This window comes from Oxyura jamaicensis, chromosome 8, assembly GCF_011077185.1.
Source record: "Oxyura jamaicensis isolate SHBP4307 breed ruddy duck chromosome 8, BPBGC_Ojam_1.0, whole genome shotgun sequence".
In the NCBI taxonomy this organism is placed as follows: domain Eukaryota; kingdom Metazoa; phylum Chordata; class Aves; order Anseriformes; family Anatidae; genus Oxyura; species Oxyura jamaicensis.
Window position 1 is genome coordinate 600,913 of NC_048900.1, and position 27,280 is coordinate 628,192.

The window sequence follows — 27,280 nt, forward strand, 5'->3', positions numbered from 1 at the left end:
TCTGTCTGTGTCTGTGTCTGTCTGTGTCTCTGTGTCTGTCTGTGTCTCTGTGTCTGTGTGTCTGTGTCTGTCTGTGTCTCTGTCTGTGTCTGTGTGTCTGTGTCTGTCTGTGTCTGTGTCTCTGTGTCTCTGTCTGTGTGTCTCTGTGTGTGTGTCTCTGTGTGTGTGTAATCAAAGATCATCTATTACACCAAACCTATTTTTCTTGGCATTATCATCATCACTATCTGCATGTAGCAGAAAGTAAATACATGTCAAGAACTGAAGAATTTTCCCTTCTTTTGCTTAACTGTTCCTCTTATCTTTCTCCAAGAATGCCACCTCAAGCAGAAAAGCTAGAGATTCTGGCTTCAGACCCAAGGCCCTGTTTGGTTAGCTGCAGTTTGCTTCTGTGCTGCTTAGTAACCTAGGGATCTTGTTTAAATTCTGGCATATTTGAGTATGTTCACTACAATAGCTGTAAAAGGACTTGATAAGACAGTATCCCAATACTTGTTTTTGTATCTTTAGGGACTGGGAAAAAAAATGGGAAAAAACAAGTTTGTTTGCAGTGCAAACACAGTGGTGCAAAAGTACTGAAAACAAGTATGTTATTTAGAGTATTCTTAAACCAAGACTGTGCTTCTCACTTCTAAAACTCTTGTGGGAGCACTAAACTGCCATCAGTATCCTGTATGTTCATTAGATGATCATGTGTATGATCATCTCAGACATGTGCCTACAACATCCAAAAAAGCACTTCATTCTTAAACTGCATTACTGTCAGTTACTCTAACACCTAATTATCTCCTCCAGATCACTCTTGGCAGGATAGTAGGAAACAGGTGGAACAGCAGTAGGAAACAGGTGAGAACAGAAGGTTTTGCGTATACTTGTTCGCACGTGCACACAATACACTGGAAAGGCATCAAGCACACGTAACAGCAAGAGTATAACTAAAGGTAAGAGTTGTTAGGAAGGCTGGACTGAAACCAGGGAGCATTAAACAGTACAAACATGGGTAAAGGCACCAACAGATTGTCCAAATGGTCTACTAGCATATCCCAAGTGCCAGCAACATCCCTTTTAAGATGAGGGGAGAATTAATTTTCCACACTCATTCTGTCACTGGCCTCTGTACAGAGAATATAAGTCTGCTAATTAATGATAGGCTCTGTAGCCCGTTATAAATTCTCCCCCCTGATTCAGTTCTTCTTTTAATGTGGGTGACTCAGAGCAGCACAGGAACAGTAGGAATCCTTGAAGTCCAGTGAAAGCATCTAACTTAAAAATGGCAGCAGCTGGCCTTTAAAAATTGTCACGATGCTTTAAGCTTTTTCAGGATAGAGGAACCCATTAGCTGCTCTACTTGACCTCCTTTTATGAGTTGTCTCCCTTTGCTGAAATAATGATGCTTGCCAAAATTTCAAAAAATGAAATTAGCAGGCTATTTCATCAGAAGAGCAAATATTTCCTAGCATTTAAAAGGCTAGCTATATGCCTTTCACTGACTTGGGGCTAGGGTATTAAAATGCCACAATGCATAGGAAAAGTGCATGACATGAAGCTTTTATACACTTCCATTGGGATCTATTGCATTGTTAGTAACTGAGCTCATATAAAACTAACAAAATTAATAGGGGAGGAAGAATTAGTCTCATATAGGTTCATATAATCACATGCAATTACATTATAATTCATGTAATACTTCCTATAATCTCATATAATCACAGTTGGGATTTCTTCTCGAGTTGTTGACCAGTCTTAAGCTGATGTCAGAAGAAAAGATGACACCTTTGCAATGATCACGTTAAGACTTTTTAAATTTCAAGCACATGACTTCTTCATTTGGCTTACAGAGCAGCTCCAATAGCAGTAACTCACATAATATGACTTACAACAATGAAAGAAAATGATAAACACCACCTCTGAGATGTAAATTCTCCTGTTCAGTAATGCTATATGATTTCTTCTTCAAATCTTAGGTTCATGGACAACAATGGCATTTGGCTTTTAGAAAGGGGTCATTTGATTCACTGCTGAATAACTGCATACCAACAAAGCTATGTTGTTAATGTGCAGCTTCATATTATGCCTGAAAGCTGTGATATGCTGGGGGAGATTTCCATCAAACATCCCACAATTAGATCAAATCACCCACAATGCAACAAAATACTCTATCACACTGTTGTCTTGTAACTGATCTTTATAAATTTAGCTCGTCTTTGCACACTAAGACCTTGTGCCTCTCACAAAGACAACATTCTGAGTGCAGTCCTAGATGGGAGCTGCACACAATGCTCTACACATCAGAAGGGCAAGAGAGCTCAGAGTATAAGTCTGTTTATTGAAAGATGAACTTCAGTTGCAGGATTTACTCATTCCCAATAGAATAGCAAATGAGAAAGTGGGAGTTTTGTTAAAAAGAAAGCACAGAATCAGGTCCCAAATACAGTTTTAGTTGTATCAGACAGATCAAATACTTAAACTCATATTGGATTTGATCTGTATTAACAAGAAATTTGTAAAGCAAATACTACACTCTTTCGCAGAGTTAAACAGAAACAGTTGTTGCTTATGTCCCCTAGCAATGCTGTATGGTACTATAAATTGTTTGAAGACTAAAAAGCATGCATTGCTCAACTGAGTTTAAAGGATTTCTCATGCCCATCCTTTGATGTTCCTTGAAAAACATTCCAAAATTTCAAGCAGCTTTTGTACACAAATTTAAGATTATGATGTGCACGTGAAACCACTGAAGCTTCTAATTAAACTGCCGTGCTAATACAAAAGGGAAAGATAATGCACACATACTTTCTCCTGTAATGGATGCATCAAAACATGTCTGATGCTGTTATCAGAGGGATTCACCAAGAACTTTCAAACTACATGAAACTGTGGAAATAGCTCTCAGTTCCCATCACTCAGTAAACACAAAGGGCATATCTTAAGTTGGAGCATATTCTCATTATGCCATTTTCTTCAGTGGAGCACAACTAGCAGGACTACCCCAGAGGTTCCAAATTGCCTTTAAATACATTTAGCTACCACTAATGTGAATTAGAGAACTACTCTATTAGACATGGGTGCAGAACTGAGCATATTTCACTCGCATTTGCTATCCTTCAAACGAAAACAAATCTTACTATTAAGGTACTAAAAACACGCTCTTTGTTTTTAATGACAAAAATATCTACCATACTAGAGACCCATGCTGCCTGGGACTATGTAGGTTTAAGATGGGAAAATTATCTTTCACTATCTACTTATATCTGTATGAGACATTAAAGATAAGCAATAGCACATTGTGACATTGACTGAACTAAAAACAGTAATAAAATTACTCTGCAAAAGATGTGAATAAGGGGTTTATTAAAAACCTCCACAGAAATAAATGTCCTACACTATAGCAAATGGGAGTTGCATAAAAGCTCATCTTTTTCTCTTAGTAGCCTAACAATCTAACGAGTTTCTTTCTGGTGGCCATTGCTTTGCTTTACAAACTTACTGGGCTTTAGCATTCTCAATACTTTGTAATTCTATTGCTGTCATTCCTAAATAAATATTTACAACCACAATATAGAAGTGATATAGCAGGAAACAGAGCACTGCCTTTGATCTCTGGGCAACAAGAAGCTACTGGAAGTAGCAGTGCTATAATTATGCTTATGAAACCTGTATTTGTTGCACAGTACGGTATTCCTTTCTTAATGCCTTGCAAAACCACATTTCCAGGGATCAATAAAGCCAATTAAAAGATAGCAACAAACTACCACAATGACCGCTGCCAGGGACAAGTCTAAACAAGTAACATCTTACAACCACAGTATTACCACAATTTTCCACGATGACACATACTTGGAGTACTCTTGCTTTACACCATTTTAAGTTGCTGTATGTACACGATAGAGTATATATAGCTTTATTAAACAAGTCAAGCCCGTTTTCATACCTTCTGATTTTCCTTCATGAGTTACTACAACAAGGGGCTTGGTGAAGGTTTTTTTGTTGTGCATCATGGCCAAGATCATATCCACATTTAGAGAGGTGCAAGCTTCATCAGGAGGAATACACTGCAGGTGGAAAGAATAGCAAGTGAGGTTGGAGTTATTCAAACTAAAACACCTGCAGTGCCTGCCAGCATAGCTCTGCCAGCTGCACAATTGTCTCATCAGTTTTATCAAAATTGTTTACCACACACACAAAAAAAAAAGAGTATCTTCAAACAACACATGGAATGTACTGGCAAAGGTAACTCTTAGCTGTGCTTCAGGATGCAACCTTTGCCTTCACTAAGGATCCTCTAACCTTTATGAGAGTGTTAGTATAGAACTTAAATTGTAATTACTTTACTGCAGAATAACAAAACAGGCGCTAGTTTTTAAAAACCCAGTGGCCAGTATTGTAGCCACAAGTACATGCTGATCAGTATGACAAGTCATCTTCAAAAAAAATAAAAGAAGCAACACTCAGGGGGCCACTTACAGAAGTCGCCAAAAGTAAAAATAAATTCAAAATTCTTACAATACATTCTCTAGCAATGAATTTAAGCCATTTTCATTAGTCATAAAGGAAAATTTGGTGATTGTCTTTTGATCAGATAGAAATTACGAATTTTATTTAGAAACATTAGAGCAGTTCAGGACTATTTGTTGTAAAAACACATGAGGTGATACAGTACCAAAAAGTTAGCAAACATGCCAGCATTTACTTATTTTCTACCCAAGTTCTAGTGAGACATGCTAATCTCAATTCCTAAAAGAAGGGTCAAACACACTTGCAATATTATCCAGTATTATGCATGTCTTTGGAAGTTAAAACTAACATTGTTTGTAATACTTTTATGTGATATTGATTGTGAAGATAAATCTGAACCACGTGCATAATGAAAAGCAACTTCTATTTATCCCATACAATGAGATTTAAATAGAAACAGTAAATGTTGCAGTCAAAATGCATAGCATCATGACTCTTATCCATTAAAATCTTGAGTCTAGATCTATCATATTCATTACATCAATCCAACAGCAAAGCATTTAGTCATTTCAGATTTAAAAAATAAATCTTATTTTCTCTTAAATCAGAAGTTTCGACTTTAAAAAATTACTGACCTTAGGCAGTCCTTCAGTATCTTTGTCTTTATTTGTACACAAAGTCAACTCACAATGAAGAAAGAGCAGTGAGATGTTGAATATTGGTTTAAACACAAAGCTAAATCTTTTTTTGTCCTTCTGTGCATGTGCTATTGGGAAGTTCACCTTCTCAGTACTGTAGAATTTAACGGATTCATCCTTAGGACAAATATTTTCTATAATGGTGTAATCAGACATTCTATCTGGATTTGAAAATGGGGAAACAAAGCATGTTTGAATGGCAAAGCCCAAGGATCTGTCAGCTTTGGTCACAGACACCTGCATTAAAAAGAAAAAAAAAAAAAACATAGTAAGATCTCAGATCTCATTTTTTGTTCAAGTTCCATTCACATTTTCAACATTTATTTAAAGCAGTGATCCAGTGACACTTCCATGTTGAACTGTTTTGAAGGCTAAATGTTAAGGGTAGGCTGTCAGACAGAGAGAGAAAATATATGGTTTCAAAAGTAGCAGCTGCTTAATGGCATAAACACGCAAAATACAGCAATCCCTTATCTTTTCAAAATCATATGAAAAACCCAGACCAGATATATAATTAATGAAAGCAACTACTGAGCTGGAGCTGCTTTCTTTACAGCCAAACAGCTCATGAGAGTTCTATGAAAGATGATTTCTAAATCCATGTCTATTTGAAACTTTAATAAAAAATAAAAAATAAAAAAATAAAAAGGAAATTGAAAAAGCAATACACAACAGAGAAACCACCCCCAGCCAAGAGTGGAATGCAGAGGCAGAGTGGAGGTCATGGTCTCTGATGTGTGGGTGGCATTCCTGGACTGGGAGTGGGGGAGAAGTCTACTAAAAAGCCCTAATTTTTTATGAAATGTGAGTCTGAAATTCATGTTCAAAAAATGAAAAATAACTAAGACTGCAAACTTGCAGAGCACTGATGTTGTTCACCTGAATTTGAAGATAGACGATAAATGCTACAGAATAATTATGAAAAAAATGGAATTTGTAACAAATGCAGCATGCTACTTCTAATAAATAACAGGAATGCTATGCCTAACCATTGACACTACGTGATGAAAACAGTTCCACAAGAAATAATTTTCTGCTTAGAAAGAAGAAACGTGCCTTAAGTGTGTACCTAATCTTTATGTGCTGCATGTATATTTAAGTGAAAGCCTGCCTAATTTTCCTGTGGTTTATACAGAAAAATGGTTGGATGCTCTGAGTTCTGCAGTGAATAATGGCATTTCTCATTTTTCTCTATGTGAGCAGTAATCAAATTAAAGATGAAAGGATGGGCTGAAACATCTAAGCAAGAGATACCATCTTATAAAAAGAACAAACAGGAGCGAATAAATAAAAATGAAGCCACTGAGATTGATAGGTAAACAAGCTGACTGTGTATACTAGTTTAAAACAGAGATTATGACAAGGAGGACAAGTATACTACAGCATCATGAAACACTATCATGTAAACAAAAGGATGAATGGTATCTCAAGGAAACAAAAAGAACAATAGGGAAGGTGAGACCAGAATTATGGTACGAATATGAAAGCCAGGAATGAGAAAAAAAGAGACAAAATATAAAATACTAAACACATTTTTTAGCAGAGAAGGAAAAGGCAGATAAAGTTCTTATAGATTATGACCTAAGTAATTTACTGATCAAAATTATTATTTATATATATACACACACATATATAGTATATATATTAGCCACAAAAGGAAAACAAACAAATGCCAAAAAAATCTGTCAGATAAAAATAAAATCACAGAAGTCCAAAACTGATATAGACTTTTCACTTTGCAAGGAAAAAAAAAAAAAGGCCTGTGCCAGGACAGGTGATAAAGAAATCAGAACACTTGTCTGAATTAGCAGCTCCAGAATCAGACCAATCCAGAGAGCTAGGGAATTAATCCTAGATTGCTGAAGGAAGCAGCAGGTTTTAGCCGAATGAAAAAAAAAAAGTGTCTTTTATAAACATTCTTGAATGATGGTGACATACTTTCTTTGTGCTTCAACTGTCTTAAGTACTTTTCACTATAGCATTGTTTAAAGTCTTTTAGGCAGAAAACAAACAGAAGTGTTAGAGATAAGTAGATCTGTTTAGATCTGTTCACTGATGTAATGGGTTTAATTTTAGCTCTGAGGATATGGCAAAGCTCCTGTGGTACTCTTATCATTGTTTAGTTGGTATTTTAGTCTCAAAAAAGCAAGAGAAAATGAACAAAAAACAAAACCATAGACCTTCACAGATTATCTGCTATCTAACAGCCCTGAAATGAACACAATAATTTTTAAAGAAAGGAAGTAGAAAAGGCTGTAGTAGCAGATCCTATAGTGCAGCAGGAGCAGGGGAAAAACAAAAACCTGGAGCTCTGGCACCACTTTCATGCTTCTGTTTCCATCACACAGTGTCTTCATGCTGTATAATAGTACAAAGACCAAGAAAAACTCCTTTAAAATTACTATACACAATAAATTTTCAAGATGAATCTTTACGGTCTTTTATTCTCCAAATTAGTGGAAACCTCTTCACTAGAGAGAGAATGAGAAAGAGTCACAAGACACTGAAACAGCAATGAAAACTGTTCTAATGTCAAACGAGCCACTATGCTCATGGCTGCTGACTTTGCTGGGCTTATTTACCTTCTACCCTTAAATCTCATCTGATGAGCACAAGACCTGTAACTGGAGTTTGTAAGTGGATCAGAGAGAGCACAAAATCTGTATTAACTTTACAACCTAAGAACACTACCAGCTGAAAGACAGACACTTGTAACCATTTGTTCATGCCTACATTGTTCAGATGAGGTTCAACTGTATTACCGGGTAAGATGAACCCTAAAGTCTTCACCAGAAAATGACAGTTGAGAGCAAGAACTCAGAGGCCACCTTAAATTCTGCACAGCAAAGCAGATATTTAATAAGAATGACTAATCTACCTTGTACTGAAGTTCATCCATTCTGCAGGAATCCTTTGATTTTGACCAAAAGCATTGTCCTGTTTCTTAACCCATATTCTGTCTTCTCCATAGCCCCAAAACCTCATACCTGCCTGTTTAAAGCAACTGCACAAGGCAGCCTTTCTACTGACAAGCACAAATTTGGCTCAGTTGCATGACCTTGTGTTTTGGCTAGTTTGAAAGCCTTTATCGTTTGTTACCTCTACGTATATTGGCCCATTCTCAGCAACAGAGAAGAGTCCTTGGGAGGGAGCAAGGAACAGATCTGTTTTGTACAGCTCCATGTTGAAGGTCACATTGGTGACATGTGGTTCAGGAGGCCAGAACATGGCAGGATTAAAAAAATCCTTCTCTGGCTGGTGCAGTGTGCAATTAAACTGAAAAATAAATAAATAAATAAATACACCAGTACAAATACATCATGAGTCAAGAATGGTAGCTGGATAAGGACAAGTTTAGAGTGTACAATATTGGCCCACCCATGTTCCTTCTATTTAGTGCCACTCTTCAGCAGGGTTACAAGAAATGGAAGTGGGAGGAAAAGTGGTAAAAGACAAATTAATTGCTATTATTATTAATGCAATTTTGGTGAGCTGCTTATTACAACAGGTTTCTCCTCTATTGTCAGGTACAAAACTGAGAGTAACATACCGCTATTTCAGGCCAGCTTGAGAAAATAACATCTCCCTCATCAGCATCCCCTGGAAATCCATTATCACCTGATTCCATGTCATCATCATCAAAGCCGCTGCTTTCTGCTGGTGATGACAGCTGAATGACAATCTGCACAAAAGGTATTGCAAATGCATAAAATTACATGATAACTGAGCACTCTGTGGTTATTATTTTCTTCTCTCTTCAGAACAATGTGAAGGCCAAAAGAAGTGCACCAGCTAATCAGATGGTGAAAGAACATCTTAAATGCTTGGCACAAAAGCTGTTTCAAATATGTAGGTTACATTTTGTGAACACCCTTTAGTTTGTTTCCAGAATTCAGAAACAGAAAAAATAATAAAAGTGCTGGTCTGGGTGTTGGTATCTAAATGAGCATTCAAGCATTTCCATTCTGTCTCTGGTATTTGTATAGCCAACACTGATTTTAAAAATGGCTTTCTAAAGTGATTTTTCACAATTTACAGTTTTCCTTAATGCACTCACGGAGTATCATTGAAAGTATTAGGGTCATTAAGGATTTTTTCTTCCGTCATTTCAATTCATATTTCTAGAGATGTAGACCCCAAAATATGTCTCTTTCTTCATTTTTCCCTTTTTTTCCTCTGAATTTCTACTTAACATCCCCCCGTTTTTCTTCCTTCTTTCCACACTTCTCCATTTCTTCACTTAACAGTTCCTTTTTTCTCTTAGCTATCTATGTCCTGCAGTTCCTCAGCTAGACCCCTCCCTTGTTAAGACTTTCATATTTGTTTTCTTGAACATAAAGCAAACAGTAAGAAGTGACATATATTCTCTTTGAGACTCCATTCATACCATCCATACATGATTCTCAGTTTCAGTGAGTAACCAAGGCTCGTAAAGACATGGTGGAGAAATGAGAGAAGCAACAGCAAATATCCATTTTGGTTTGGACCATAATAGAACGTAATACAGGGACAATGACAGTATTTAGCTCCAGACACGTGCTTTTCCATAGTTTGGAGATGTTTCTATCCACAGGCTGGGTTTGAGATTGTTTCTAAAGTTAGGTGCTACAGACTTGCCAATATAGAACAGTTTTAGCCAGGCAAGGTCAGATGAAATTGCCTTAGCTGTGTTTGGGTTGGAACACAGGACTTCCATCATTCGCCAAGGTTATGTACTGGAAAGCTCAGAAAGAGAAACCTGTCATTATTTTCCAGCCCAGACTAGTCACAATGTATTTAAGGTCATAAACTAAGCCAGTGTGGAAGCAGTCTCTAGAACCTATATAGGCTTCTTGACATCATCACTCACATAAAAGTGCTCAGATTCCCTTCATCACATACATCCACTTATAGCAAATATGAATCAAAATACAAGAGAAGCATGCACATATAATCTCTTTTCCTCACTTTTTGATAGACTTTCCCCACTAATCGGAAAGAAAAAAAATCACCTTAAATAATTCAGCATGTGAATTAAATGGTATGCTCTCTGCAATCACAGAACTTTATTCCTATCCCTCCTTATAGCTATGTAGTGTTGCTTACGTGTGGGCACATTAAAGCTGCATAGGGAAAGCATGTGCAAACTCTCTGAGACTGGTACAGATGGTCCCCAAACTTCAGCTCTGTTGTTTTGTAAAAGCACGTAACCTCAACTCCTCGTTTTCTTTTTGGTATACTATCTGACCACAGCAGTACACTGTACGTATGGCCTTCATACATCCTTGAATACAGGGACTGTATCTGCAACTAGGTTTGAGCTCTACAGGAAAAAATCAGGATTCCTCCTTTCTGCTAAGTCTAAAGCTAACTACAATGGCTTCCTTGTACCACTATGATGTGCAGCAGAGAAGAAGGTTCCTCTTTCTAAAATACTCACAGAGTTAAAATAAACAATCTTGTCCAAGATATATGCTGTCCGTGTCCCGCATTTATTTGGTAAAGACTCCAAAATGAAATGGGTACCATTCATCCTGGCCTTGCAAGAATGATCCAGCAGTGAGAGCTCTATCCTCGTGTAGCCGCTAGCCTAAAACAAAGATGCTTTGTAAATGGCTGTAACCTCTGCTGAAATACAATTGTGTTAGACTCTTGCTTAAAGTGCAGCTCAGAATACTGTTCATAACCACTGATAAGAGGAAGTGAAGTTCATTATACTGACATCCAGGAAAGGTCAATCTCAAAATGCTGTTATACATGACAGACAGGGAATAAATGTAACAAGGAACAAAGGAAACAACAGGTTCATTATTAATCTGCTGACACAAACTCTGTTTGGTCTAAAATGAGCTAAAAATGCTTTAGTCTGTATCAGGCTCTTTTCCACAATGCAAATGGGCACAAGCAACCTTTCAGCTGCTAAATGGTCAAGACAGAATAAAACACCACATAATGGGGAACAGTGGACTACACAGTTTTAACTTTCCATCCCCTTAGCTGCTGCTTCGCAGACCTATTCAGGTCTTACACAGCTACCAAAAGCAGCTTCTTTGTATTTTGGAGATTAAAAACTCTGACTGATGGTTGAATAGAGTAGTTTTTGACAGAATCAACATGGCAAATCTTTAACCAGAAATCCCTCTACGAACTACTGTATTGCTGGGAAGAGGAAACAAGACCCAGTGTTATGGCAAAGGATATCCACAGTATAGTTTCCTCAAACATTTTTTTTTTTCAGGGGGTGAGGGTGGTAATATTCTTAGAATATTTATTTTTAAAATCAAAATACAAACAAAATGGCCTTCCCAAAAAAGTTTGCCCAAATTTGACAATACGAGATCACACATACCTGTAGAGAGTCTTTTTCTACAGCCACTGTCATGACTTTGTCATCACACTTTATTGACAGGGCTACATCAGCACTGCCCTGAACCTCTTCAGGTTCTTTGTGCTTTGGGAGGGAATGCTCAAAATCATGATTTATTAATGTGTCCACTGAATCCCTGGATGGGAAAATTCCTTCTCCCACTGTGTCGTGCCTTCCTCTGTTAATATGAAAAGGAAAAGTCAGGCCATCATTTAATGCAGGATTCTTTGGGGCAGGCAGCAGTTCTGTCAGCTCTGGAGGAAGAGAATGATCTTCTTCATCATTCATCTCTTCTAAAAGCAAAAAAAAAAAAAAAAAAAAAAAAAAAAAAGTAAATTAGGTTAGTAAATATTTTTTTCACAGAAGAATTTATAACTGAGTAATTTTCATGCCAAAAAAATATTATCCAGAAAGGAAGCCCCTGAAAGACATCCAAGGTAGAATCTTTCTACCTTACAGGTAACCAGCCACAATTCCTCTGCTAAGCGTTTAGTTGCTACTGAGGCATTTAATCTTGGTATATTTAATCCCTTCTAGAAATACGCCTCACTAAGAGTTAACAATGGACTTTCAGGAGTGGGCTTCACTGTATATAAAAAGGCAACCACAAACATAAAGGAAACACCATAGCCCAGAAATACACTATTTTAGTGCTGCTGAAATATTATCTGTTCAAATCACTGACTGAAATTCTTCTATTACCTGATGGCACAATATACTTATATAACCAAAGTGAAGTTAAATGAGAGTTAACTTTATGATGAGTAAATGAGAACACTATATATCTCCTGGCTTATAGGCAGTACTGCTCAGGGCCAAAATCTCAACATCTGGCTCAAGCAGATAATTATCTGGAAACCATCAGAGTGCAGCTGATAAAATCTGTGTAAATCTAAGCGTTTATCAAAACAACTAAACAAAAGTTATAGGGACTGAAATTTAGAACTAGTGCAAAAGCAGATGCAAATCTACTAGCTTTGACAGACCAGGATATATTTACATCAGCAATGACTTTGGCCAAGTAAATTTTTTAATGGTTGTATTTATTCCATTTGCTAATACTTTTCTGGTAAGCCAGTTTTGTCTGTAAACAATTTAAAAGTTCATTTAACTGTCTCAAAGAAACATGTTCATATTTTTGATAAAAGTCAAAACTGAATTTATTAACTAACAAAATATCCAGTCACTGAAGTCCTCTCATTCCAGTAAGCACTGAGCATGGTCAAGCTTCTGAATTGAACAAATTATAAGCATTTAATTCCACCAACACTACAGGACACAATACAATTTCCCTGGAATTTTCTGATCAAGAAGCCACAGACTGTTGTTGTTGTTTTTAAACCAGCAGTTAGATGTATTCCCAGCACAATTGACAATGAGCAGTGAAAGTAGTACAACACTCAACAACAAAGCTTTAAACCTGAGAAAAGAGATTTCAAAGCATCATACACCTGGCAATACAGCAATTTTTTTATTTTTTTTTTTCCCCTATATAATAAAAGTCCATCTTTAAGCTTACCTGTATCTTCAAGTTGCAGGTGAAATCTGTTAGCAACAGGGGCTTTTGTGTAGGAAGTAACAGGACTATATTTATGCTCGTAAGCCCACTTGATCAAACTCTCATGAGATGAAGGAATATCAGGTATTACTGATTTACTCATAATCATGGATCGTTCTGTTTCCTTTCCAAAACCAATACTGTTTGATGTCTGCAAACAAAGAAAAACATGGCTCATTATCTACCATTTAAGGATACTTGACATGAAATACCAACACTGATTTCACATTTTGGAGAGAAATTTTACGTTATCAATTAACAGAGCAGTTTGCAAATGGAGATCACCTGGGAAATAAAATAAATCGCCATCTTAAACACAGAACTGCTGTACACCCGGAGAAAAGCTCTGCCTTCCTCCCAGCCTCTGACTGGTTCAGGCTGTACTGGAGTAAAGTCAGTCAAGTTGGTCAGATGTAGTTAATCCCTAAACAAGAGGGGTGTATTTATAGCCATTTGTTTAATGCTGCATTTTCTTCAAAACTGAGAAGTGCTGAACAGTGAGGTGAGAATATGCACCTTTATGACAGACCAAACTAATTAAAAGACACCATATACTTTCTATACCTAAATAAAATTTAAAATTTAATGAGCTACAATATAAGTTTTACACAACTACATTAGTTCTTGCAAACTCACAGAAATACACTTGCCAGCCTCTTAGTTGTACTGGTAATTACAAATAATAGCCATGGAATACAGATGAGTGCCACGGTCGTTTAGCTTTCATTTTACTGTAAAAGTGTTGCAAAATTTCAAATTTTCTTGTCCAAATAGACAAATCAAGAGGATACAACAAGCATCTCTAGCTGTCAGAGGGGCAGATAGAAAACATTCACTGATATTACATTTTAACTTGTTTTAAGTGCTTAAATGTAAATATGTATTCCCACAATACTAAGCCCTTATATATTTATTTTTATTGTATTACTGTTATCACTATAACAATCACATTAAGAACTACAAAACAAGCTAAACACTCATAGCAGTAAAGGGCACAATGACCCACTTATCAATGATTCCTGCAGTGTGACTGAACTTTCTATATCCAGATTACACCATTTAATGCTGTACAGCACACACTTTCATTTCCATTCCTGATTACATTCTCCATCATACAGACTGCATTTTATTTATTTTAAATCCCCATTAGTTTCCTTCAACATGAAAACAGTGTTATTTTTCTCTTGCTCTAGAACTTCAAAAGATTTACTGCACTGATTTCTTGCTTCTGCCCAGCCTGTTTTTAGACAGTGGTCATATGGCCGTACTGCACAGGGTCACAGAGGCGGGTTATATTCCTCTACATGACTTCAGAAATAGAGCCTTTGAGCAAAGCAATGATTAAAGCTCATGAATTCTGACAGAATAATATAATTTACCTTGATCTCTCTCCCTCATTTCTTCCTAATGCAATTTTGCATTCTTTAAGCACTCGAATCTTCACAACTGAAGTTAAAGGGATTTTTAGGTGCCAGGTGTCTGGTATGACAATACTGTTAGCAGTACAGTTATTAATGACCAGCAAAGGTCACTGAAGAACAGAAATATAAAGGAAGCATGGGTATCCTAATTTTAGTGCTTTATTACTGTTTTGGATCAAATAATATTATTTTCTTCAACAGATACAAATCTGGATACAATTTATCACACGCAGCTTTGAATGGCTGGAATTATTATGCTATCCCAATTTTGCTGATCTCCCTCTCTGCTTTCCTTTTCTTTTTTGTCAAGATTAGACAGCTGAATAAATATTATCCCAGAACTTTATTGTCTTAGCTGGCATCTGACCATTTTCAGGGCTTGTTTATACCTCTCCATGCCACAGTGAGCCTGTAAATGTTCAGTCCTGCATCGCCTCGATGAAACAAAGCCAAGCACAAGGGCTTGCAGGAATAGGCACACCTTCCTTCACTTGCTTTTTCTGTCAATGCCCTCACACGTAGTGCTGGCAATCAACAGAGCCACCCAACAAACTATTCAGAATAAAGAGAGATGATTTCAGAAATTGGTAGGCAATTCTCCTCATTTAAAGAGCAGTTCCTCCAAGCTTCTGAAATCTTCAGATATTTCTTCTGTGCATTTTACCTCTTTCACTCTTTGCCCCTCAGCACACTCATTTCTTTGAAATAAATGGAAGCTAATGCAATTTATCAAATCTTTTTGACATGTCCCTTCTTTGTGTACTACACTATCTATAGTTTTGTAAAAAGACACCCACTCTGAAGGAAGCAATGTGAAGTGCAGATAATCCAATAAGCACAGAAACTGAAATTGACGTAAGGACATACGAGTGCAAAGAGCCAATGAGAAAAGCACTACACATATTTTGTGTAATTCTTTTACCTAAGCTACTCACTTTTTACTCAATTTTGTGTCCATCAATGTTCAAGAAGTATACCAAGCTGGGAGATGAGCTACATGACCCCAAAAGTTTTTGTTTGTTTGTTTTGTTTGTTTGTTTTTCTATTTCTTGTCTATGAACCTAGACCTTAACTCACAGTGCTGGGTTTGAGGCAGTGCAGCATTAACCTTTCACTCTTAATCTGACAATCCCCTCAAGACAATCCTGACTTGTGTTGAGGGCAAGAAGTTAGGAAAATTGAAGTGCATGGAACCAATTCAACTAATAAAAAAAGAACATTGTGAAACATTACCTAATTGTTTAGTAATGTTTTTATGCATTGTCTAAATTTGGGCTTGGAAAGACCTTCAGCTTAATGGAGATACGAACAGATCCTAAATCTTGGATGTATATGCTTTTTTAATGACAAGCAGGTGTTTAGTTCCCTCCCCTACTCCCCTATAAATAAAGGAGAACAAACATACATTCAGAAAATGGGCCATCTTATATGAATGAAGCAGTAAACACCCACAAATCCTAACATAAATATACAGCCTAACATACTGACATTTCCATATATAGTATTACTTTCTTTTTGCTGATCTAAATAAAACGTTGCCTTTTGCCACCCGTTACAGAAATAATTTTTACTTATACTGGCAATAATTAATAAATAACATTTTAAAATCCCCTAGAAACCCTCGCTTGGAAAATTCATCATCTACAAAGAGGTAGCTTCGTAGATATGCAATGCCTTACTTTAGGTATCTGCAAGCGTGAAGTGAACTAATGCACAATTGTCTGTCCTGTTAAAGCAGGCCCACATAGCACTGGCTAAGAGGTCTAAATATACAGGGGTGATTTTTGTGCAATAATTCAGAATAAAACTTTAAAGTCCAATGTTTTTAGGGCTGGTTAGTTAGGATCAGAATGTCCTTTCCTGTCCATAAGATAAAGATGCACCAGGGATCAGAAGGGAATTTCATTATCAGCTCTAGAAAATATTTTCAGACAGTTTTCTAAGCAACACCATCATTTGTTTCCTTTTAAATCCCTCACTCTCAAAATCAAGTGTCAAATTCTAAGAAAACAGAGTGGTATGCAAAAGATTTAGATCAAGCAGCCTTTGGATCCTATCAGTATTGCCCTGCATGCATTGAATGGATAAAGCAACTAAGCAAAGTGAAATTCTTATAAATGTAGATAGCCAGAGTTTGAAAGTATACCTTAGTTATTAAAAAAACTGTTAATCAGTAGGCCACTGGCTGGTCCTGAGCCAAGATTAAGATCAACTTTACAATGCACTCAATTGATCACTTAAGACAGAAACAAGCCATGCATTTATAGGCCATTATTTTCTTTTTTTTTCTTTCAAAAAATGGAAAATGCATTTTCTTAGTAGAAATAGTGTTGAGCCACAGAGTCTTTGCCAAAAATCATTCTGAATCTGAGCTTTCAATTATGTGTAAGTTTGGTTTCAAAGGCTTAGCTTTATAGAACCTGGTTTTATTTGTTTATTTTTTTAAATCTATTACTTGCGGTCTGAGCAGAGGTGAGGTCAATTTGACCAAACACTTGCTGGGGACAGAAATATTGGTAGGGGAGAAGGCTGGAGACCACTAGAATCACAAGGAAGGAGTAAGGCAGTTTCCACTTCTAAAGCAACATGGGTGTATGACTTGTATCTAGAATTATCCATTCCCAATTCACAGGCATCTTTCCAACTTCTAAGATAAACCTGTAGATCCTCTCACCAAAGTAACAGCAAGAAGGGAGATGAAGATCCAGCTCAATGTTTAGGGTACTTCAACATAAGTCAGGAAGACATAGACCCTAAATCCTTGCACTAACCACCTGACTTCTGTGATGTGTTGGTCTGTGATGTAAAGGAGAAAAGAGTACATATAGTTTCTGAATTTACTCCTTGAAATGTAGTAATAATCCAAAAAAAAAAAAGGCAACTAAGAATACATTCAAAAATCAATATAGGACAGTACTACCTCATGTTCAAATAGATTCTATACTGCTGCAGCATGGTGTATCTCAAAAATAAAAGGTGCCTTAACTTACAATCACTTCCAGCTTTCCCTGGACATTGTGTGACTTGATAACCCAATTGACAGATTTTTTACACTTGAGGATAAGTACGACGTCTCTGACAAGCTTGGCGCCTGGTTGAGATGGTTTAATGTCAACGATTATATCCACCTGGAAAGCACTGTGTGTGGAAAATAGAGAGAAAGTAAGACCAGAATGCCAGAAATTTTCAGCTATCGACCTTCTTTAAATCCATCGTGTTTTGACTGTCTGGCCAGCTGATTAAAATGCTGGACATTATCCCAGACAACACAACATGTGCAAAACAGATTGTTATTCCACATACTCTTAAATGATTTTACATAACAATAGACACAACTATTCCTCAACTACTCTTTAGACAAATAATATTTTTTGTTTCTTTGTTTATGAGAAGTGTGCTACTCAGTTATTATTTGGAGCAGGGTAGTTTTATGAGTAGCAGTTTTGTTTTATACAGTAAATACTGTTTTCTTATTTCACTGCAATGGTGCCTAAATACAGCTGTTTGAGTTTCTTCTGGGTATAACCATATTAAAACTCAAAACAATACCTTAAATAAGCAAAAATACAAATTAAGCAAGTCAATACAAAAAAATTCACAAATACTATATTTAGGCAACGTCTCTGCCTTCACAGTTAAATCGTGGAAATTACTTTGCATAGGATCTTCTGTGTGCTGAGGAATTAAGCAGTCGTATTTAGTTTCCAATACTTCTGGGTATATACTCACTTCAAAACGAAAAGAAAACAGATGTACAGCCTGCTGATTGCTGGAAAATTGATGAACACTATCCAGATTTTCAAGACTTCAGAAAAATAAGGAGAGCAATAATATCTCATCATGCAAAATACTGATTCAAAAGAAAAGCCTTTACTTCCAAATCATCTTATAGGGACACATGTCATAAGAATGTGCTCATGTTTCAACTAATCTTCTGCATTAAGACTTAATATCTTGGGACCTTTTGTTTCCTCTCCTGTAGTTTTGCACATATTCAGCTCAGCTTCTGTACGTTTCTACGTGAATAAACTTTGTTAAGATAGTCGTGGATAATATTTATAACCAAGAATGAAGCAAGAAGAAAATTAACAACCTTAATTTCTTTTTAAAAATTTAATATTGTAACAGTTAAACACTTTGCAGCATTATCATCTGAAAAACAAATTCCTATCATGCATTCTCAGCCAAAGTCAAAAGCCAAGAGGGATAGAGACATGGCTGTCATCACTGCGTAACGCTACAAGGGACTTATTGTGACAGTGATGTTGATGCCAACGATCAGCTCTACTGAAGATGGGGCTGCTGCCCACTGCCATAGACAGGCAAATGCTTTGGAGTTAGCTACTCGCCTTCCGACACACCTCAGCACATTCTTACTCTCCCAAGTTGCTACACAAGAGAGCATTTTCAGGCTCTGGGTTTAGCATCTTGCAATGAGATAATTACCCTTCTTGCAAAGACCCCTCCTCCCACCTCCGACTCCCTGTGTGATTTTCTGATTAGTAACGGGATGTGCTAGAATGTAATTCATGAGGAGCAGAAGTGGACAATGCTGGAAAGCCAGTGCCTGCAGTAAGCAGAAAGGATTGCAACTATATCTCATCTCTCATGAAATTGTACTTTTCTTCTTATAAGAAAAAAAAACATGCAAGTTTCATGGCAAATTTCTGTTCTAGCAACTCAGCACTTATGAAAGGCTTTTTCAGGTGTGATCGTCTGAAAGCAAACTTTAGGTCATGTGCTCTCACTAAGAGAGACAGGCAAAGGCTGAATGTTTTAAGTCATAACTCTGAAGTTTACAGCACCTTTGACAATTCAGATAACCAGAAATAACACATACAGAGTTAAATAATTTCCCCTAACCACTACACTTTGCTATGGTGCTCAAGACCAGGTTGGACAAGGCCCTGGGCAACCTCATCTAGCAGGTGGGATCCCCATCCATGGCAGGGGCATTGGGACCTAGATGGTCCTTATGGTTCATTTTAACCCAAGCCATTTTATGATATAATTCTGTGCTTATATTCATAAACTCAACCCTTTTTCTTACAGATTTTTGTACAGATTATCAAGATATCTCTTAAACTCAACTGGAAATGTTACAGAAAATCCTGGTATGATTCTGCAGACTAACTGTGGATCATTTACCACAGATCACTTGTGACCTCTGGATCACTGTTTGGGAACCAGTGCCCTTGGCTTTGCTACCAGTCATCATTACCTGTGACAGGACAAGATTACTTTTAACCCTTCTCTTACCTCCTCATACAGTGGGCTCATCTTAATCCCTCTCTGTAAGATTCTGTCCTTATTCATATTGCCTTATACACCTTAGCCTTGGAAAACTTCAGTCGACTGAGCAAAATTTCAGTCTGTGGGAAGGCAGGATATAGTCCATGAAAACTGTGCTCTACAGTCTTTTCCAGAAAAATCCTGGAATCATGAAGCAGAATCCAAAATCTTTACATGCTGAAAAACTAGTTTCTACTTAAGGTAAAGTACTAAAGGCCAAGCTCTTCTTGTAATGATGAAATTACTATCTCCATTTGATCTCCAACAGACAGATGAAATCCTTAGCTGTGATTTCAGACAGATTTAGTCAACTTAGAGGATACTTTACCTGTATGGATTGGAATTTGGAGTAATTAGCTCAATGATATGAACTTCCCTTTCTTGGACTACGTTAGACATAAGGCACCCTTCTGCTGTTTTTGGTTGTAGGTATCCCGCAAGGTAATTTAAAGAGAGAAAATTCTTTTCGATGTTGCACGAGGGAGGAAACACTTGATCTGGAGAAAAATAAATAAATAAATAAATTAAAAAAAAAAAAAAGCTTCATACATAAATATCAATTTACATTAATGTATGTATAGCATCTACTTCAGTGCAGCACTGTATTTTATAGCATAGATCTCTAGGCCAAAAGGTATATTTATTACCTATTGTAAGTACTTAAGAGAAATCAACATAATGTTGAAAGGGAAATCACCATTGCAAAAACACAGCACACCTTTGATGTAACTTCTCTTAAATATCTAAATCTGTAGTTTAGAAGTACTCTGTCCCCCCGCCAAGGAATCTCAAAACAATACTCAAGTATGTAAGCATTTTTCAAAATAAGTAAATAAAATATACTTCATTTGTTCCTTGCATATTTAATTTCAAAAGAAATATTTTTTATCTCATAGAAAACATCTATGTTCAATTCCTACCTATAGAAAATGTGTTTTTTTTTTTTCTTGTTATAAACTTGCTGTTTTTAAAAGATCACAGAAAATATCTTCCATTTCCTTGCTCAGTATATTTTCCTACATTTTGTGCGGTCAAGAGTTGGTGTAGAAATACTACAGTTCTTTAGTGCAAGGAAAAGTGAATGTAGCAAGATAATGATGACAAATTATTGATATAAAGGAAGTCTAATCATTATACCCATAACTGAAGTAGCGAAGTTCTACAGTATATAATCTCTTTTGGTTTTAACTACCTAGCTGATCACAAGCATTAATTACTATACAAAACAAAACAAAACAAAAAATCATTTGGTACAAAGTTCTCAAGGACAGCCTGTATGACTGCGCCTCAAGAAACAGTATATCAATTGAAAAATAAGAATACTTTGTATTTCTAAGAAAACTTTACATATGAATTATCACAATACACAGAGAGACTATGTATCGTGCTCAAGACAAAGTCTTTTGAGAAAAGAATTTCAAACGGTTACCTTTGCTTGATAAAGGTGGCCTTCCTATTAAGCACAGTAGCAAGGTAGAAAAAAATTGCAACAAACATAATGGGTTGTGTATGTAAAGCTGTGGATGAACTCCTAGAAACTGAGCTGAGACCACTTTTGCATTTGCTCCATAAATTAGAGCTGAAACACCATTCCTGAAGTACATTTGCATGTGGTATACAACTTTTCAGAGAGACCTGGGACTTCTGTGACCCCAGCTACAATGGAAACAGTTTCTTCTCATCTTATACAGCATAGTCTTTGAATATTAATCTTGCTGTCTTTTGTAAACTGTGAAAGATGTATGGGACTGTAACGATTCCTACTGCACAAGGAAAGTACTCCAACATCTGGTATGTGCCCTGTCAGATTAGCCTTGAATGCAGCCGCAGTTCTGCCAACTCCTCCCACAACAGCAGAGAATGGAAAGTAATCCCAAATGATCTATACTGAACTTGAATTTATATCTATCTACAGAGTTATACATACATAGATAATATGTATTTGCTTCTCAGTTGCCATGCTACAACACAGGTCAAGCCATAAAATACTAGCCTCTAAGTAGTTTGGGGATAATTACCACAGGTGCTATCATTAGCCATTGCAAAGAGCTTGACTCCAGCTCCTGGCACTTCCACGCAATGCCTCTGCAGCCCTCAAAGAACCCCTGCTCTCGCCGCCACCACCACTGAGACACCCCAGCCTGGGCCCCTGCTCAATAGCACGCTTTTCTTCTGCAGCTCATTTTAACTGTTGCTGGCTACTTGACGTACACACATCCTCCCCACACAGCTTCAACTAAATCTATTTATTCTTGTGTCAGCTAGTTACCAAGATCGGGGTTGTAACAGAAAAGAAAAGGAGATCCATTTCTATTTTCTTTGGTCACTACATTTTCTTTCTTATTCTCTTTCTTCACTTCATATTTGTTTACTTACTTTAAAAAGGTACTGGAAGTGTCTGCAACCCATTAAAAAGCTTATTAAAACAATCAAACAGCCAATTTGTGGGCCCTACACCTCTCTAATCTCGAAAGACTACCAATAAGTTCTCCTGGAGTAACGTCAGGCGAGGCCCTGGCGAGAAGGCGCAGAAGCCAGGGAGCCCCACTGGCCAGAAGGCAGACGCTGCAGTTGTGCATAGCTGCCAGCCCCTGCCTTTCCCTCCAGCACTCACAGGCTGCTCCAATTAAGAACACTGGGAGCTGTAGTTTCTGTGGGCAGCACCACCATTTTAAAGGGGAGGACAGACACTGTCTGCTGTCTTCTGTACAAATTATGCATTGCCCACGGGACTCTAGGCTAAACTAGCTAAACTGATTAAAACTTGAGTATCCCAGCTTAAAAGATTTTTGTGCAAATGAGAGCTGCTAATCAGGTGTCACTCTCCAAGGCAGGTGCCCTTGGCAACAGCAGCTTAATTCAGCAATAAAAATCTCATCCAAGCAGAGCTTGCCTTTCAGAAGTGTAAGCTGGGGATGAGCAAGATGTCTGGGATTTTACACTGCCACTCAAATGGAAGGGCTTTTTCATAGGCATTTGGCAGTTTACTGGCCCTTAGTGCTAAGGAGATCAGCAACTCAACTTTAAAATGGCACTGTGCTAAAAAAGGGAAGGTGTCTGCAGTCATTGTAGGGAGGTTGGAAGCTCCTACTAGTCAGTATTCACCCTAGAGCAGTGAGCTGGAGCAAGGAAGGACAGGACAAACCACCAAAGCACAGCACAAAGCACTCACCTACGAGTATCAAACCCAGCAAGTCTGTGTGCAGGTAGTGCACTAGTGTGCACAGGGTGCAAATTCAGAGTCAGGACTGAAGCTTTAGCTTCTGCCAGGACAGGAGCACAGTTCTACAGTTTGTAAACAGATTTCACATGGAGTATTTTTCAGCTTGTTATTGTTATGGTTTACTTTTTTATTATTTAGAACTGTGTTGAAAATAATCTCCCTAAAGTCTAGCACAGCTGCCATGGACTTAGATTGGTGGTACTGGATGCATTAGGTAACATTTAGCTAACTGATAAGTCTTCCTGACCTGTATAATCATATCTTATTGAGGCATGAGGAATGAACTAACTTTTCTACTGAAAAATGTGTACTAATATGACTTTCACTGTGAGCATTCTTGCTTTCTGGAATCTAATAGCAATTAGCATGGCTATCACTTAGCCACCTCCTTTACTACACAGATCAAAGCAAGAATGAGACCCTCATTTCATGTCTACTGGCTCAAACCCCTCTTTCCAGCCTGTTGGTTTTCATTGTGCTCACCAGCCCTGCCGTGTTTGACCAGCCACGCTCGTGCTCTTGATGGACACTATCAACAAGATTCAGATGCATCTGGCTCTGATTCAGTTTTGACAGGCTTCCATCACATTCTCAGCTCCTTTTCAGTTGTAGCTTCAAAACTGATTTCAGGGACTCAGAGCATCAGAAGCAGTTTTATTCTATGAAATATCATCCTTCTTCAGATTTTTCTTTGTCGGGTCTTGCATTTTCTTTTTGCTTTATTCAGCTAAAGCCTCAGCATATAAAATGTTAGATCTTCCAGTTTCAGATTTTTCTAACTTGAGTAAAGACGAAATGAATACTGCCATTAAAATCTGTATCAGACATATGTATCAGCAGGGAATGACTTCATGCAACCTTCTATAAATTACAAGTACCACTAGCTGTGATTCACAGACTAGCAGCTGAGGGTACCTGACTGAAGCACTTGAGTCGTGTGATTTTTGTAGGAAAGGCTTTAAGTGTCCATCAGCATATACTGTTGTTTGTGTTAGTAATTCTATTGTTTATTCTGCAGAGAAGCAGAACAGGTCCATGTCCCATGTGTTTTTCATAGAACTTCTTGCACGACTGCTGCAGTTCAAGAATTGACCCTCTCCCCACCCCTGAACACATGCGTAATTCCCCCACATGCACACACACACATTAATTCTTCTGCCAAGAATTTAAATCAAAATCAAATATGGTTGCAGTTGAGCTAGTTTGTAGGAGTCTTCTCAGAAACTATTTTGGTTGCTTGCCAAGTTCCATTTTGTGTACTTACTCATAATTAAATTGTGTGTTAATACATTCTAAAGATAATGCAAAACTCACAGATATTCAGCTACTTTGACTGGAGACGTGCAAATCAACAAACTATTTAATCTGTTTTTTGACATATCTAATTAAATGTTCATCCCTGAAACACAGAGACCACTACTCCCATATAAACGTTCCAAGAGCACTTTAATAAGCTAATAAATGTATTTCTGAATGATCTTCTGGCATTAAAATACAAGATTGGTGCCAAGTAGAACAAAAACCACACAGGGGAATCCTGTACAAATTTGGCAGGTTTTGGACAAAACCAACACAGCCATGTTCCGATTTTGGGGGGCAAGCCTCATGCTTCAGAAAATCAAATGATTACATGCAGGTAGTTAAAAATAAAATTCTCTCCACAAAAGGTTTTTTGTTTGGTTGGTTGGTTGCTTTGTTGTTGTTGGTTTTGTTTGTTTATTTTGGTAGCCAATTAGTTCAGCTATGCAGGAGTCTCTATAAAAATTGCTGAAGGGCTACTAAATTAGACTAGGCCACTGGCACTAGTAAATGCTGAGCTCCCCAGTATTTGTTGGGTGTTGCCAAAATGTTCTACTCATTTCTACTATTTCAAAATAGCTGGACCCCTAGTTGCAAAACAGTTCAGAACAGTTCTACTTCACTTCCACCAGTCTTTACTCCTTAAGATGACATCTTCAGAGTTCTAAAAAGATCACTGAAACAGGCCATTAAGTAACAATCACTGAAATCTTAAAACGTGCCATGCCTGCAATAAAGCAAATTTCAACCCTCATCATCCTGTGCTATAAGGAAAGTCTGCTCTCCCTGATAGATTCCTTTTGCTAACTATGTATTTTCCAGAAAACAAACTTGAATAGAGATATGTATAAAACTCTCCTGAACTGACATTCTTGCTCCAAGACCACAGCGAAGAGAAGAGCCATGTGTTAGTTATCCATGGCTTAAGAACAGCTCAGGTGCAAGTCCCCTGCAGACAATACATTATGTGACCAGCAGCCAGATGACGGTAAGCATGAGCCAGAAGTTAATGCACAGACCCATATTTTATATTGCTCAGCTATACAGCTACAGCCAAAGCCCTACCCTAATAAGGGCCTGTGAATCCCTGAGGAGTCCTCTCCCAGCTCCCCTTAGCCATATGATGAATTTGGCATGCAGCTCACAGGGACAGGAAACCTTGCTCCTTGGGGTGAAAATATACAGGGACATCAGACTGGGGCAACTTACCTTCATGAGGAAGAAAGTAATTCTTTGCTCAGAGTACTCTGGATCCTTATACAAGGGTATACTGAAAAAAAATTAGCTCAGGTCTTTCTAGAAATAGCCCCCTACCTCAGGTTCTCCACTTCAGTTCTTTACGTGAAGGCACACAAACAATCACCATGAGTAGTTTATTCCTTTTAAAAGGTGAAGATTTGATTCTTGTAAGATTCTAGCTAATTATTTTGCGTCTGTATTTATGAACATACAATCATGACACCAGAATCCATTAAAAGCTATCTAAATCCAAGGTCTGGTCTTTAGACCTGTTGATATTTCTTTGCCTCTCCCTTTCATGTCTTTTGGGAAGTAAGAGGTATGCTTAATGATCAGAATATTTAAAAAAAGTTAAATACTACTACAGTGAGACTTATTCTCAATGTTTAAAAGTATCATGCTGTTGTTCATTTGTGCTGTTTTGTTGTTGGTTTTGTTTTGTTTTTACCTTCTCCTACTTTAATATAGATGTTTCTTGATATTTTGAGTTCGGTGAAAGACGTAACTGATCCATATTCCTTCTGGGCCCACTGTAGCAGATACTCATTTTTCTCAGGAAAAAGCTTTTCTTCTGTTTCTGCTGACAATGAGAAATTTCCCTTCTCAAACTGAACAACAGAACCTAAAGACACCTGATGGGAATAAAAACATATTTTTAATATGGTATATTTATCTGCACAGATAGGTAGCCTGTTAAAGCAATGTAATCTGGCACACCCACATGTATTTACTGCAGTTACAGCTTGCTTCAAACAACGCCTAAACTTCACATGTTTTAACATCTGCATAATGATTCTTTTTTTTTTTTTTTGAAGTGGCTGTTTTAAACAGCAGTGTTCCCAACCTATCGGCCTGGCTGGGTTGCACAAGGCAGCTGAATAAATGGGGGCTCTGAACTACTCAGATGTTGTACTGCTGACAAAAGTGGTGCAACAATGCTGCAAAAAGGAGGGCTGGACGACAACAGGGAAAACAGGAGGGAGTAAGAACAACACGGTCCGAGTAACTGAAGGGAGAGATGTGAAGCTCAATAAACCTAGGAACTGCTGAAGTAAGTCACTCCCATATCAGAAAGAATGAGTTCAAGCTCAGCAAAAAGACCAATGGAGAGAGAGAAAGAAAAGAGAAAGGCCATGAAAAGGAAATGTTTACTGTTGTTTTACTTACAGTAAGAGAAAAATATGTTTTGAGCTAGCACAAAGCAAATGACTTCTTTAGAAAAAACATTATAAATAGATTATATTAACTTAGGTCTTGACCAGAAGTACTAAAATATTGCTGTTAATATATTAGGTCTTGCACCAGAGTACAAGCGAGAAAGAAACCCGGAGCAAGAGAATATACTCACTCTAATACATACTGCTGCAATATCAGGTGTTTTTACTGGATCCCAGAGTACTTTTCTACTAAACCAGATTTCTTTGGTGGAAAAGAAAATTTTTTCCCTTAACTGAAAATCGAAACTAAAATGGTAATGATTGAAAGAATGAAAAATACATCATAACAATTTCCAACCCATTCTGAGAATTATTTACAAGCTATAGCAGCATAATGGTAATAAGTATGTCTCTAACCTTGTAAAAAACACAATATATCAACAACATTTAAACAGATTATCTGGAGTCAGGTTCCAATTAGATAAAATTAGCTAACATCAGTCAACCATTATCTTCCCTGGAGCTATTGTTTACTTCACAGCACCATTTCATGATGTCCTCTATCAGTTTGTTTAGTACATACAAATATTTG

General features: G+C 37.3%; 1 protein-coding gene across 9 annotated transcripts in view; it reads right to left on the reverse strand.

Moving 5' to 3' along the window:
• Window positions 1-27,280, reverse strand: part of TGFBR3 (transforming growth factor beta receptor 3) — a 129,860-nt gene that overhangs the window by 10,849 nt on the left and 91,731 nt on the right. For 8 of the 9 annotated variants that reach the window (XM_035332811.1, XM_035332820.1, XM_035332816.1 and 5 more), the window contains 10 exons: window positions 25,980-26,163; window positions 20,099-20,267; window positions 17,469-17,616; window positions 13,019-13,208; window positions 11,482-11,792; window positions 10,573-10,722; window positions 8,704-8,835; window positions 8,253-8,429; window positions 5,091-5,390; window positions 3,932-4,052 (listed from right to left, as the gene is read on the reverse strand). In XM_035332811.1, the coding sequence (XP_035188702.1) occupies window positions 3,932-4,052; window positions 5,091-5,390; window positions 8,253-8,429; window positions 8,704-8,835; window positions 10,573-10,722; window positions 11,482-11,792; window positions 13,019-13,208; window positions 17,469-17,616; window positions 20,099-20,267; window positions 25,980-26,163 (1,882 nt within the window). The remainder of the gene's footprint in view (window positions 1-3,931; window positions 4,053-5,090; window positions 5,391-8,252; window positions 8,430-8,703; window positions 8,836-10,572; window positions 10,723-11,481; window positions 11,793-13,018; window positions 13,209-17,468; window positions 17,617-20,098; window positions 20,268-25,979; window positions 26,164-27,280) is intronic. The other variant, XM_035332819.1, reaches the window with a different exon arrangement.